Below are 15,645 nucleotides of genomic sequence, written 5' to 3' on the forward strand. Positions count from 1 at the left end.
TCTAACTTCATTGATTTACATGCGGCTGTCCAACTTTCCCAACACCACTTGCTGAAGAGACTTTTTCCCCATTGTGTATTTTTGCCTCCTTTGTTGAAGATTAATTGACCGTAGGTGTGTGGGTCTTATAATTAATTTTAACATTTTTGTCATTTCCAAAAGAAACCCTGTTCTCATTAGGAGTTGTTTTCTGTTTCTCCCCAAGTCACTCCCCTCTCTACCCTAACCAAAAGCTAATTACTTTCCATCCCTGAAGACTTGTCTATTCTGGACATTTTATATAAATGGAATTATAAAATACATGCTTTCTTTCACTTAGCAGAATGTTTTCAAGGTTCATCCATATCATAGTATATAACAGTACTTCATTCCTTTTTATCCTTGAATAATATTTCATTGTTTTTTATTTATCCACACATCAGTTGATAGACATTTGAGTTGTTTCGCCTTCTTGGCCATTATGAATAATGCTTCTTTGAACATTCATGTACAAGTTTTTGGGTGGACATGTTTTCATTTCTCTTGAATATGTGTACCATACCCAGGAGTAGAATTGCTGGGTTGTATGGTAATTCTATGTTTAACATTTTGAGAACTGCCTGACTGTTTTCCAAAGCAGCTGCACCAATTTACATTCCCACCAGCACTGTACAAATGTTCCAGTTTCTCCATATCTTTGCCAATACTTATTACTGTGTTTTTTATTATAGCCATCCTAGTGTGTATGAAGTATCTTGTGGTTCTGATTTGCATTTCCCTGATACTTAATGATGTTGAGTATCACTTCATGGACTTTTTGGACATTTGTGTATCTTCTTCGGGGAAATGTCTATTCATCTTCTTTGCCCATTTCAAAGTTATTTGTCCTTTTATTATTGACTTGTAAGAGTTCTTTATATATCTGGTTCAGGTCCCTTATCAGAAATATGGGAGATATATTTTCTTCCATTCTGTCAGTTGTCTTTTCACTTTGTTGATGGTATCTTTTGAAGCAGAGAAAGGTTTTTAATTTTGATGAAGTCCAGTTTATTTTCTCCTTGCTTGTGTTTATATTGCTTATGCTGCTTTTAGTGTTATTTCTGAGAAATCCTAAGAAGACCTAGCTCTGGGCCTTGAGGATTTATTCCTGTACTTTCTTCTAAGAGTTTCATAGTTCTAGCTGTTACATTTAGATCTGTGATTCATTTTGAGTTGATTTTTGTATAGGTGTGAGGAAGGAGTCCACTTCATTCTTCTACATATGAATATCCAGTTATCCCAAAGCCATTTGTTGAAAGACTTTTTAACCCTCATTTAATTGTATTGGCTAGTTCTTAGATCCTTCTGCAGATCCACAAACCCAGCTCTAGGGAAGGGTGCAAAGTTAAAAGTCAGATAGGACACCAAAAAGGTGGAGAGGCCACATTATTTATTTATTTATTTATTTATTCATTCATTTATTTATTTATTTATTTATGGCTGTGTTGGGTCTTCATCGCTGCACACGGGCTTTCTCTAGGTGAGGCGATGGGGGCTACTCTTCATTGTGGTGTGCGGGCTTCTCATTGCGGTGGTTTCTCTTGTTGTGGAACATGGGCTCTAGGCACACAGGCTTCAGTAGTTGTGGCACACGGGCTCAGTAGTTGTGGCTTGCAGGCTCTAGAGCGCAGGCTCAGTAGTTGTGGCACACAGGCTTAGTTGCTCTGTGGCATGTGGGATCTTCCCAGACCAGGGATCAAACCCGTGTCTCCTGCATTGGCAGGCGGATTCTTAACCGCTGTGCCACCAGTGAAGTCCCCACATTGATTTTTAAGTTGAGCCTCGATTCCTTGTTACTACTGCACATTAGTTATCTATTCTATTGCTGTGTAACAAATTACCCCCCAACTCAGTGGCCTAAAACAACAAAATTTCTCTAGGTCATGAATTTGAGAGACTTAGCTATGTAGTTCTGGCTCAGGATCTCTCATGAAATCAGTCAAGATGTCAGTTGGTACTGCAGTCAAATCAAGGCTTTCTTAGGGATGAAGAATCTGCTTCTAAGATGGCTCATTCACGTGGCTGTTGGCAGAAAGCCTCGGTTCCTTACCACAGAAACCTCTCCATAAGGTTTGTTGAAGTGTCCTCGTGATGTGGCAGCTGGCTTTCCCCAGATCTAGTGATCTAAGAGAGAGAGCAGGGAGGAAACTGAAGTGCTTTTATGACCTAGTCTTGGCCATTACAAATGGTCACTTCTGCCTTACTATTTTCTTTAGAATTGAGTCCCAGAATCCAGCTCACAGGGCTGGAGAATTAGGCAGTGCTTTTTGAAAGTAATATCAAAGAATTTGTGGACATATTTTAAACTATCTCATATACTCGTCAGTTTTATTAAAAGTTTTATTAATTCCAAACAGCTTATGTTCTTTTATACTATATGCCCATTATCACTTAATAAAATTAGATGATCTCCAAGTCATTCATTTCTTTTTCTTTTTCCTATTGTTGCTGTTGTTATTGTTTTAATGCCCTTGATGTTTCTAATATAACCAGTCAGTGCATTTTAGGATCAAAACAAAGTAGAGGAGTATGTATCAGAATGTTATATCAGCAAATATGACAAAGAAATAACATGATTCCTAAAATGAAATAAGTACAGGAATATTTCCTCCTTTATAAATCCCTAAGTCCTCACAGCCATTTTTCCAGTTCCTAGAAAGCAACACATGAGTATTTATCTTTGAAGCTGTCTTTGAATACTTCCGTGAACCTGCGTACTAGCTGACTGAAGTTTTGATCACTCCTAACTCAAGGAACATTTAAAAGTTAGCCATTAATTCTGAACCCATTTTAATACTTTACTTTGTAACTTTGGTTCCTCCTGCAGACTTTTTTTGTAGGTGATGATTTTACATGACTTTGGAATTTGCCTCTAGTGGGACGCTGTGGGAGGATGAACACAGAAGAGCTGGAGTTATTGAGTGACTCCAAATACAGAAACTATGTAGCTGCAATTGATAAAGCACTAAAGAATTTTGAATACTCCAGTGAATGGGCAGATTTGATATCGGCACTTGGAAAACTTAATAAGGTATGTCTGTCTTACTCATTTTATAAAATGGAGTAAAAATCGGAAATCTGCATCTGTATTTACTGAATTTCTCTCAACCTTGAAGTAAAGAATTTAAAAACATAGCTAAACCTCAATTACTTTTGACTCTGCTATTTTACTTCATGAGTTGCATGCCTATATAGTCAGACTTTTTTTTTTTTGAGGCCAAAACCACAACAGTACTTGAAAAATATAGTTATTCCTTTATTACCTATAAACACAAGTCTAGGAAGCAAATATGCTAACCATGAAGGTTAATAAGTTCCTGTAAATGAGCATCAGATATGGTTCTGGAGTTCCTAGCAGCAAAATGAAAAATTGCATGTGGAAAGCAGTAACTGCTGTGTCCTTTCCAAATGGTATGTAGCATTAAGAAAACATTTTATGTCCAGGCAGTTCTTAGTTATAGTCAGTACTTTTTACAGAAGTGACAAGCTGTTGCTTCGGCCTTGGAGCTTGGCCTTGAATGATCCTTCTTCACACGTCTGGTTGTTACCCAATGTTATTGTGGTGGCATCACTGATCAACTTGTAGCTTTAAATTTTGACCCCTTTTTTTTTTTTTAACTTAGATCAAAGTTTTCTCACTTCACACACATAGTTTTTATTTTGGGGGCTTTGGGGGTTTGTTTTTAATATCTGTTATTGAATACAAATGCTACTAAATATTAAGGGGACTAGGGGAGCAGATATGAAGGGCGAGCTCTTCCGGTAACTATTTTAACATCAAACGGTTTAGCATACGATTATTAGGAAAGAAATTTGTCTTAAAATACATACCAAGAACACTAGTTTTCAACCTCATACTATAGATAATTACCCTGATATCTTAAAAAAAAAAGCCTTCATTTCCAATGCCAAGGATTTATCTTAAAATTAGGTACACAAACTTCTGTTTGACATGTTAACTTCTAACATTTGTCATTTGAGGTTTGATAAATTCTCAAAACTTTTACAATATCCCCAAGAAATTGCATCCAAAAATATGAGTTTGTTTAAAGGTAGTTAGGTTCTTTTTTGTCCTGAAGGGTCTCTTTCTGAAGATTTATTAGGAACTACGTGTAAAAGCAGTTCATTAAATTGTGGAAATTAATTTGCCTAATTAAGTACATAATTAGTTTTTTATACTTTTTTTTTTTTTTTTTTTGGGTACACGGGCCTCTCACTGTTATGGCCTCTCCCGTTGTGGAGCACAGGCTCCGGACGCGCAAGCTCAGCGGCCATGGCTCACGGGCCCAGCCGCTCCGCGGCATGTGGGATCTTCCCAGACCGGGGCATGGACCCGTGTCCCCTGCATCGGCAGGCGGACTCTCAACCACTGTGCCACCAGGGACGCCCCTAGTTTTTTATACTTAATCAGTATTCATGAAAACAGATTTCACTGTATCCAGATAATATAACATAGGATATACAAGGCATTGGTGAAACTTACCTAAAATCATGGTGAAACAAGGCAAGGGTTATATAGATATAAATTTGTTGAAGATAGTCTAAATATGTTTTAGTATAAAATTTTATTTATTAATATACTAAATTATTATACCTCATTTATACAAGTTTTCTAACTCAAGTGCTTTTAGAAAATAATGCTATATTTTACTTTAAAAAAAAAAAAATTTTGGTATCAGTAGATTTTCTTTATTGAGGCATTTTGTGTTACACCTCATTAAGTTTCCTTCTACAGAAGTGCTTCTGGTAATAATTATACTTTTCTTTAAAATATATGTAAATATTGATTCTTTGCTCCTGCATCCAAAATGCAAAGTAATATTCTAGAAATGGAAGGCAGCTACTTTCAAAAAATAAAAATATTTTGTAGTTGGAGTCTTATTAGTGTTGTACCCTTGATTTGCTTTGCATTCATAGGTCTAATTTTATTTACATTCGTTACATCCAATTTAAAACCGGATTGAAGGCTTGTAGTGGGAAGAACATTGAAAACGTTATATCTAAGTGGACCTCAGACCCTCCGCTTTTTTTATGAAATGGAAAATCTAGTGCTTCTCTTCTGTACTGCCTTTGGCAGATCATTCATTTTATATATTTTAACCTCAGTTCTTTATTTTTTAAAATAAAGGACTTCTTTTGTGTTTCATCTAAATTCCAGTTCCAGTCTATTATACTGTATTCATTCTGAGTGTTCATTTTCTAGTATTCTATCAGCATTTTGCCATAATACTCTGAAGAACTGCATTTGTAAGTCTTTTATCACTTAAATAATCTCCTTTGAGTGATTTGTGAGATAGCATCTTCTTCTATAAATTCTGCCTTGACCATCATCTCTAAAGAAATGTAGTGGCTGAATAAATACAGCAACATGTATTTGGCCCAATTGGGAGATTAGTAAAAGCAAATGGGCAATTATAATCTCATGTATGTCCTTGTTAGGACTAGAATTACTTGCTATAATATGATATAGTACAGCAGTGGTTGTTCCTCTTCCAACAAAGTATCTATGTTGAGGTTCGATTCTCTTCATGTATTTCAAACAGTGTATCAAAAATAGGTTGAAGGCTGACTGACATTAAAGATTTGCAGACATCTGAAACGGTGCCTTTCTTCTGAACAAATTTGTTTTGGAAAGTATTGTTATTTTTCATAAAAATGTTATTTCTGTTAACACGTAATGAGTTTTTTTTTTAACAAATTAATAAATATTTTTAAATCCTCAGTTTTAATTTTAAATCCAGTATTGACAGATGTAACTGACAAAAACAAAATTTTTTTGACATCCTCTATAAGTTTTTCAGAGTGTAAAGAAGTCCTATAAGGGTTTTTGGTAATACTATGCTAGAAAATGGAAATAAAGTAAAATGTAATATTTTTCTCAACTGAATTAAAATGTTTTCTTCAAGGTTTTACAAAATAATGCAAAGTACCAAGTGGTACCCAAAAAGCTGACCATAGGCAAACGCCTAGCTCAATGTCTACATCCAGCATTACCAGGTGGAGTTCATCGGAAGGCACTTGAAACATATGAAATTATCTTCAAAATCATTGGACCTAAGCGACTTGCCAAAGATCTTTTTTTATATAGGTGAGAATAATTTTACTGTCTATTTGCATGTAAGTAAAAAGTATTTTTAGCTATTTTATGCTTTTTGCAGTAAAAGGTAAAAATTGAAAAGTCCTTGATGAAAGTTTTCAGATGTCAGTCTTAAATATTTTGATAAATAAATACTTCAGAAAAATTTACAGTATTTCTTTCTTTCTTTTTTAAGATTTATTTATTTATTTATTTATTTTGGCTGTGCCAGGCCTTAGTAGCAGCATGCGGGATCTTCATGGCGGCATTCAGGATCTTTTAGTTGCAGCATGCGTACTCTTAGTTGTAGCATGCGGACTTCTTAGTAGTGGCATGCAGACTCTTAGTTGCAGCATGCATGTGGGATCTAGTTCCCTGACCAGGGATCAAACCCAGGCCCCCTGCATTGGGAACGTGGAATCTTACCCACTGGACTACCAGGGAAGTCCCTAATATTTCTTAATACAAGAATTTTTTCCTTCTCAGATGTCATTTTTGAAAAGTTTATTTTTTTTCAAAATTGTTGAGACTACAGTGCATTCTATGTTTTTAAGCTAGAGAACTACCCTGAGAAAAAATAGATACCTTGATCTCTTAGCACCTTTCAACATAGTTGACCATTCTCTACTTAAAATAGTCTTTTTCTCTTGCCTTCTGTTATACTGCATTCTCCAGTTTTGTTACTTTCTCAATCTCCTTTACCAACCTTTTCTCCTTTCCCTAAACTCTACATATGGAGTTCCTTAAGGCTTGCTTAGTCCTGTACCTAATGTTTTCACTTTATATTCTCTCCTTGGGCATGCTTATCCAAGCCATGATTTATCTTTTATGTGCAGACTCCCAACTTGGTATCACTAGTGCTGACTTCTGCTTTAAACTCCTGGCTTTCTCGCCACCTCAGTGTGGATCTTTAAAGGCAACTGAAGCTCAACCTGCTCCAAACTAACCTCACCTTCTCCCATAAACCTGGCCATCTGCAGTGCACTAAAGCTCAGTAAATGGCACCACCATCCATCCATTTACACCTGAAATCTCAGACTTACACTTGACATCTTGTTTTCTTTGCCCATATTCTCCTTCCTCTCATGAACATTCTGTCGCTAAGAGTTCTATCTCATGGTGGTTAAGAGCAGAGGCAGTGGAGTCAGACAATTCATATTTACAGCTAACTGGCTCTGTGATCGTGAGCCATTTTCTTCACCTCTCTCTGTATGTATTCTCATCTGCAAAAATGGGAATAAGATGATCAATTTCATAGTATTGTTAACAGAATTAAGAGTTAATATATATAAAGTGCTTAGAACAATGTACAGCATGTAATAAGTCCTCAATAAATGTTAGCTATTGTTCCATGTTCCAAATACATCTACCTCTCTCTACGCTTGCTGGCAGCATCCACACTAAGTAAGCATTATCTCTAGCCTGGTCTTTGTTACTGGCCTCCGAATATTCATATAACATCTGTTCTTATTCTCTTACACCCTTTTCTCCACATAGTATCAGAGTAAACTTTTTAGTACATTGAATAGGTAATGTCATTCCTCTGTTAAAAACCTCCATTGACTTCCTCCTGTCGCTTAAAAATAGAATTCAAAGCCCTTACTATGGCTTTTAAGGCTTTATGTACTTTGGCCCAGTCTGTGTCAGTGACCTCTTAACTCCTATCACTTTCTACCCAGTTTACTCCATTCTGACAACATAGGTCTCTGCTTATTCTTCCTCATTTTCTTTGTTTTCCTCACCCTGTAATGCTTTAATCCAGGTCTCTGATCAAATATCAGCTCATAGAAGTCTGCGTATTTACTTCTACATCTTTGTCATTAGTACTCTGCAGTTTTACTGTGATGTATTTAGAGGTAGATATCTTTTTCTTTATCCTGGTTGGGATTTTAAAATCTGTAAATCAATACCTTTCATCAATTCTGGAGTCTCTTTAAATTGACTTTACTCCATGTATTCTCTCTTCCTTTTTTGGAACTATGATTAAACATATGTTAGAACTTCTCATTCTGGCTTCCCCATATCTTATCCTCTCTTCCATTTTAGTTTGATGTAGTCACACTTGTTTATTTTTGCTTTTGTTGCCTTTGCTTTAGGTTTCTTATCCAAAAAAATCATTGCCGAGGCCAGTGTCAGGGAGCTTTTCTCTATGTTTTCCTCTATATTTTATGGTTTCAGGCCTTATATTTAAGTCTTTAATCCATTTGGAGTTAACTTTTGTAAGTGATGTAAGATAGGGGTCTAATTTCGTTCTTTTGCATGTGCATATCCAATTTTCCTCTATCATTCATGACATTGGCGATGCAGACATCCTTTTTTACTCTGGTTAGTCTTGTCATGAGTTTATCAATTTTGTTAGTCTTTTTAAAAACAAACTTTTAACTTCATTGATCTACTTTACTGTGTATGTGTTTTCTCTTTCTTTAAATCCTGCGTGGATGTTTTAAAAATAGAACCTAAAGTCAGTAATAGGTATTTTTAATACTAATAATAAACACTATATTCCAAGGAACAGCACTTTTTAATAAAAAACTGAAAATTGCTCAGTTACATGTAATAACTGATAGATTCCTTTCTTAAGGCAAGACTTTTCTTATATAACTCATGCCTGCTACTTTTTAAACTCTTAAATAACAGAAAGTTTACTTTAAGAAACAGCTGTTTTACGAAGTTGCAGTGTATCTAATTTTATTAGCAATATGCTATATAAGAATAATAAATTAATTCTAGAATACCATGTCTAAATATGGCAGACATTCTTATATACACATACCTTATGGAGTAAAATTGTTATTGTGTATTTTTTAGAAGTATAGCTAATTTAAAAACTAAAGTTTATATTAATGTTGGACTTTTTATTTTTTATTAAGTAAGTTAATCTCAAGGTTTATGCTTTACATAAATACAAATACTTTTAAAGTTCTATAACCTATTATATGAAAAAATACCATATTGTGTCTTCAAACTTATTTTTTTTAATATGATACAGTACACAGAAGTGTTACTAAGAAGGCTAGACATGTAGTTTGAGCAGCGTAAAATATTAAATGGATATGTAAAGTAAACTTTTGATAATACAAACCCAGACTTCAGGCTAGAGAGATTTTACAGCAGTTATTTAGTATTCCGGTGGCAGTTGAAGCCAAGAGAATGATTGAGATCACCCAGTACGTTGTGAATAATAAGGAGGGTAAAGGAATGAGACCATTCTGTGAATACTTAGGAGTCATATTATTTAAAGAGCAGGTGGAGGAAAGTAGTCATTGAAAAGGAACACGAAGAACCAGAGATAGAAAATGTACCAGGAGACAGCTCACCTGAAGCCAAAAGAGGAAAGAATTTCAAGAGAAAGTTGTGGTTAATAGTATCAAATATTACTGGCACATGAAACAGTAGGGACTGAAAATAGACCATCAAATCTGGCGATTAGTAGACATTGGTGACAGTATGGAGAACAGCTTCAGTAGAGCAGGTAGAAGTGTCGTGATTGAAGATCAGATGGGAGGTGATAAATTGGGAGAAGTGCTTTTTTTTTTTTTCCCCCAAAAGTTGAAGTAGGAAGGCAGCTTCAAGCCAGGAGGTAGTTAAGATAAAGGTTTGGGGATTTTGTTGTTGTAATTTGTTCTCCTTTTAGAGTCATAGGAAAGATTTAAGTACAATTGTCAGTGGAGGAAGAAAGAAATTAGGGGAAAGAAAAAGGATGGTAGATAAAGCAGGGCCCTGGCAAAAGGAGACATTGGGCCCTGGGGCAAGGTAGCTTTGAAGAGGTTACTACTGTAGCTTTAAGTCACACTGTACTACCTAAAATTGAAGGCAGGAAAATGGCGAGTTGAGGGAATTCCCACTAGATGACCTCTGTTTTCTGTATAGAGTAGGAGCAAGACAGACTCTTAATTCATTTGTTAAGCACTTTGCAAGTGCAGGACTTGGTGTTAAGGATTTAGGATACAGAAATAAAAAGAGAGTCATGGTCTCTTGCTTTCTGATATTACAGAATTATCTATTAGAATTACTCTTTTTTTCCCCCAGTTTTATTGGTAAATAATTGACATTCCTCACTGTGTAAGTTTAAGGTGTACAGCATGATGGTTTGATTTATATATACTGTGAAATGATTACCACAATAGGTTCAGCTAACATCATCTTTTCATATAGATACAATAAAAAGAAAAGAAAGAAGAAAAGAATAAAGGAAAAAAAATTTCTCCTTACGATGAGCACTCTTGGGATTTACTGTTACAACTTTCCTGTATATCATATAGCAGTGTTAACTGTAGTCACCATGTTTTACATTACATTCTTAGTACTCAATTATCTTACTGGAAGGTGGTGCCTTTTGACCGCCTTCTTCTAATTCCCCCTCCCTCTACCATTGGCTCTTGTAACCACAAATTTGATCTCTTTTTCTATGAGTTTGGGTGTTTTTTTGTTTTGGTTTGGTTTGTTTTAAGATTCTACCTATAAGTGAGATCATACGGTATGTCTTTTTCTGTCTGACTTATCTCAGTATACTACCTTAAAGATCCATCCATGTGGTTGCAAATGGTAGGATTTCCTCATTTTTATGGCTGAATAATATTCCATTGTGTGTGTGTGTGTATACACATACACACAACTTCTTTATTCATCCATCAGTGGACACCTAGGTTGTTTCCATGTCTTGGCTATTGTAAATAATGCTGCTATGAACATGGGGATTCTTTCTGAGTTAGTGGTTTTTTTTACCTTTGAATATATTCCCAGAAGTGGAATTTTTAATTTTTTGAGGAATCTCCATACTGTTTTCTATAGTGACCGTACCAATTTGCAGCCCCTCCAGCAGTGCACAGGGGTTCCCTTGTCTCCACATCCACACCAGCATTTGTTATATCTTGTCTTTTTGATGATGGCCCTTCTGCCAGGCATGAGATGTTATCTCACTGTGGTTTTAATATGCATTTCCCTGTTGACTAGTGACGTTGAGCATCTTTTCATGTACCTGTTGACCATTCATGTATCTTCTTTGGAGAAAAGTCTATTCAGGTCCTTTGCCCATTTTGTAATTAGGTTATTTGTTTGTTGGCTATTGAGTTGTACAAGTTCTTTATGTGTTTTAGATACTAACCCTTTATCAGATACGTGGTTTGCAAATTTTTTTCCCGTTCTGTAGGTTGTCTTTTTACTTTGTTGATGTTTCCTTCTGCTGCTGCAAGGAATAGCATTACTTTTTTTTTTTTTGGCTGCACCGTGTGGCATGCGAGATCTTAGTTCCCCGACCAGGGATCGGACCCTTGCCCCCTGCAGTGGAAGCGCAGAGTCTTAACCACTGGACCTCCAGGGAAGTCCCTAGCATTACTTATTATTATCACAGCAGTAGAATTACTTACTGTTAGTAAGAACAGAATTACTTATTAGAATAAGTGTTAGGTTCTATGGGAACATCAAATAGGGAGCCTAACCTAGTCTAATTAGGAGACAGTCTCCTCAAGGAAACAGCTTAGGCTGAGTTCCTGAGTCCTAGGAATCATCCAGACAACAAGGAGGTTGTGAGTAAGGGAGCAGGAATTGTATCTTTCAGAGCAGCATGTGCAAAGGCCTGCTCGCTAACGAGGGTGTGGAAAGTTCTAAAATGAACTTGAGAGGAATTCTTCAGTGTAGCTGGAGCAGAGGGTGCAGGAGTGATATTGGTGAGCATACATGGTCTCTATAGAAGTATGTAGTAGCAAGATGTTAAAAGCCACATTAAGCATTTAGACTATATCTTAAAGGCAGCAGGAAACCAGTGGAAGGTTTTATTGAGAACAGCTGCTTCAGGGCTATCCTGAAGCAGTACTTGGTAAGACATGATGATTGAGATATCTTGGTGGTCTCTTCTAAGGAGCTATCTGATGGAGATGGAGAGAATTTATTATATTCAAAAAATATCTAGGAGAATGGCTTGGAGAGAAAACTTGGTAATTGATTCCGATTTAAAGTAAATTTTTTTAAAAGGGTCAAGGGTCACTCTAAGATGTATAGCCTTTGGTCAACCAGATGGATGCTGATGCCATATTTTGAAATGGAAATTACAGGGGAAGGATCAGGATTTGGGGCAGGGGGAGAGAGGGGACTCTGTTTATGAATTGTGAAATTTGAAGGCCTTGTGAAACAGCTAGGTGGCCACTGGGTTTATGAGTATGAAGCTCAGGTGAGAGACCTAGGTTGGTTTAATGGATATAGAAGGCATCACTATACAGGGTACCATTTTAAGCTGAGCAGTATAACATTATTTCATTTTAAAAAGATTTATACACACATGTTGGTACATATGAATTAATATTTTATAGTTATTTTATCCCCCACTTTTATTTTTATAAAACAGTTCTGGACTATTTCCTCTTCTTGCAAATGCTGCCATGTCGGTGAAACCAACATTGCTAAGTTTGTATGAGATATATTATCTGCCTTTGGGTAAAACACTGAAGCCTGGTCTACAAGGATTGTTAACTGGTATTCTTCCTGGCTTAGAAGAAGGGTCAGAGTACTATGAGAGGTAAGATAGTACTGTTATTGCTGCAGCTAAGTAATCAAAGTCATGGATTTGTCAGCAAGCATCCTTAAATCAATAATATTAGCATCACAAAAACTAATTATTCTTGACACTTCAGTATATCACCTGAAGATTTTTATAGCAAAAAAATTATTGTAGTGTGTCTAGTTTGTGTATCACACTGAAAATTTAGCTGAGTAATAAGAGCACAGACCTGGAAGGTAGATGGACTGGGTTCAAATCCTAGTTTGACAGACACTGTGTGAGCTTAGGAAAGCTTTTTCAACATTTCTGAACTTTATTGAGTTTTCTCATGTATAAAAAAGCATAACCTATTTCATTGTGTTACTATAATATTTCAATATCGCTTAGTCTAGTGCCTAGCACATAAAAATCACTCAAAAATTTGTGACCCATAATTTAAAATAATAGTACAATAGATAGGACATTTAAATTAATAAAATGAATGGGAAATTGGGCCATGTACCATCAATTTTTAAATTGTTAATGGTGGAAAATAGCCTAGCACCAACCTATTGACATGATACTCTTGATATTTTAACTCTTCAAAGAAAATGATTTGATCTGTTTTGGAGCCTATCATTTCTTTGGAAGTTAATAGTGGTAGACAATGCAGGGTAACGTTAAGTATCTTTAATATCTCTGTTACTGATATTCTTACCAAAAAGGAAATTATGAATTAAGGTGGCAGAAAAAGAAAATGCCAAACTTTCTTTACGAGTACATGTAATGATTTAAATTTAAATAATTTATTCCAGTGCATTGACCAGCTACTCTTTTATTGTATTTCATCTGCTCCCATAATGCTGTAAGAATCTAATCCTGAAAATATTGGATTACTCTTATAAGCTACTTTGAGAGAAAATACTTTAGTCCTCAAAACTTATCATTTACTTTTATTAACTTTTTTACTTACTTGCTTACAAGTTTAGAAACACAATATGAGATTATTTTATTAAGTTTATAAATCAGTCTTGTTTTAAATTGTTTTATTAATTCTCCTAAGGGAAGCATACAATGAATACCATTTCATAAATCTGCTAGTTATAATTAAAAATTTAACGTAGAAATTGAATAATGATCTTTATGACTGTGGTATCTCTATGATTTAATCTTGTTATGTGCCTTAGTCTTTTGGGCTGTTGTAACAAAATATCACAGACTGGGTAGAAATTTATTTTCAGAAATTTAGAAATATTCAGAAATGCAAAAGTTCAGAAATTTATTTCTCACAGTTCTTGAGGCTGGGAGTCCAAAATCAAGGTGCCAACATGACCATGCTCTGGTGAGAGCCTTCTGCCTGGTTCATAGCTGGAGCCTTTTCCCTATATCCTCATCTACTGGAAGGGACTTTGGAGCTCTGTTGGTATTTCTTTCATAAGAACACTAATCTCATTCATGAGAGCTCTACCCTCATGACTTAAGCACCTCCCAAAGGTTCCACATTCTAATACCATCACTTTAGGGGATCAGGGTTTTAATGTATAAATTTTCAGGGGACATAAACATTCAGACCATAGCAATATGTTTTGCCAGTTATTTCACACAAGTTCTATAAAATGATATGAAAACATGTTCTTTTAATGCGTAGTTAAATTGAGGCTAGAAGGGATTACAGTGTTAGTATTAAATCACATAGGAAGTAGAACTCGTCATCAGATTCTCTTGATTCTGAATCTGCTACACAGCAATGTAATAATTTTTGTGTATTGCATTGTTTATCTTATGTTTAAAACAAATGAAAGGTAATTATTCTTTAAATGCAGTTCTTAATAGAGCAATAATGCATCTCTGATTTTGTCATAGGATAATTCATTGAAATAGTGAATTACATAATGTGATTTCAAAGAGAAGGAAATATTTAGAAATAACCTTTAAAATTTTGTAGAAAATCAACAGAAGATATATTCTGCTATAGGATTATTATTAACTGTAATGTATGTGTTTAACAACCCACTGAGGCAGATGGGACTTGCGGTGGTGTTTTTGTTATCTTCATTTTACGGTTGAGGAAACTGAACTGAAGAAAGACTAAGTGATTTCCCCAGATTACACAGCTAGTAATTGGGAGAGCCAGGACTTACACCCCAGTTCTCTGACTCTGACGTGTATGCTTCTTCCCACCTATGGAACACATGACTATGGCAGGGATGCTTTCATACATTCTGGGAGAGGATAATGATTTGTGTTTAACATCGTGAAACTAAATATTTCCCTTTTTCAACCACTTTATTTTGTACCTCAGAACAAACACATTATTGGAAAAGGTTGCTACTGCAGTGGACCAGTCGGCATTCTACAGTGCCCTCTGGGGTAGCCTTCTAACCAGTCCTGCTGTGCGTTTACCTGGAATCACGTATGTTCTCGCCCATTTGAACAGGAAGCTTTCCATGGAAGATCAGCTTTATATAATTGGCAGTGATATTGAGCTAATGGTAGGTATACATGTGGTTGCTCATTTAACTCATACTTCTTTATAGCCAGACACAAAATTCCAGATATTGAGAATCGTGCCATGAATGAAGTTCCTGTTTTCATGGAGCTTACATTTTTCATCAAGGAAACTTAAAGACCAAAATAGTCGCTAATTATTTTTTTGAAAACCTGCAAAGTTTTTTTCATGGAAAAGGAATTGTTATTTATATGTTATCTTTATTATCTGTTATTCAAGCAAATAAATGGTCTTTATTACCATCTTGCTAACTGATTAGACCATTGTTAACATAGCCACATTCATTATATTATCCCGAAGTGTACCTTCTGTTGGATCATAGATTTCTTTATAGGAAAGACAGATTTTAGACAAAGTGATAGCCAGATTCTGTATGGGATTTATGCAAAATGATGTATTACTAAAGCAGATAGTGAAAGATAGTTGAAAAAAATCACATTGTTTGCTTATACTTTTTAATTTCAAGATTAAGAACAGAAGGAAACCTTTTATCTCTGTAGAGTGCTGTACTCTTAAAATGAGCAAGGAGTGAAAACCAAAGAATCCCTTAAGGGTCATTTTGAAATGTTT

General features: G+C 35.4%; 1 protein-coding gene across 7 annotated transcripts in view; it reads left to right on the forward strand.

Moving 5' to 3' along the window:
* Nucleotides 1-2,844: 2,844 nt before the first annotated feature.
* Nucleotides 2,845-15,645, forward strand: part of DOP1A (DOP1 leucine zipper like protein A) — an 82,802-nt gene continuing 70,001 nt past the window's right edge. For all 7 annotated transcript variants that reach the window (XR_003004860.1, XR_003004861.1, XM_024757415.1 and 4 more), the window contains exons 1-4: nucleotides 2,845-3,049; nucleotides 5,925-6,106; nucleotides 12,435-12,605; nucleotides 14,869-15,058. Coding sequence is in view for 5 of the 7 variants with exons in the window: in XM_024757415.1 (XP_024613183.1) it covers nucleotides 2,912-3,049; nucleotides 5,925-6,106; nucleotides 12,435-12,605; nucleotides 14,869-15,058 (681 nt within the window). In the remaining 2 variants the exon portion in view is untranslated. The remainder of the gene's footprint in view (nucleotides 3,050-5,924; nucleotides 6,107-12,434; nucleotides 12,606-14,868; nucleotides 15,059-15,645) is intronic.

The sequence above is a fragment of the Neophocaena asiaeorientalis genome, unplaced genomic scaffold (assembly GCF_003031525.2).
Source record: "Neophocaena asiaeorientalis asiaeorientalis breed wild unplaced genomic scaffold, Neophocaena_asiaeorientalis_V1.1 scaffold253, whole genome shotgun sequence".
NCBI lineage: Eukaryota > Metazoa > Chordata > Mammalia > Artiodactyla > Phocoenidae > Neophocaena > Neophocaena asiaeorientalis.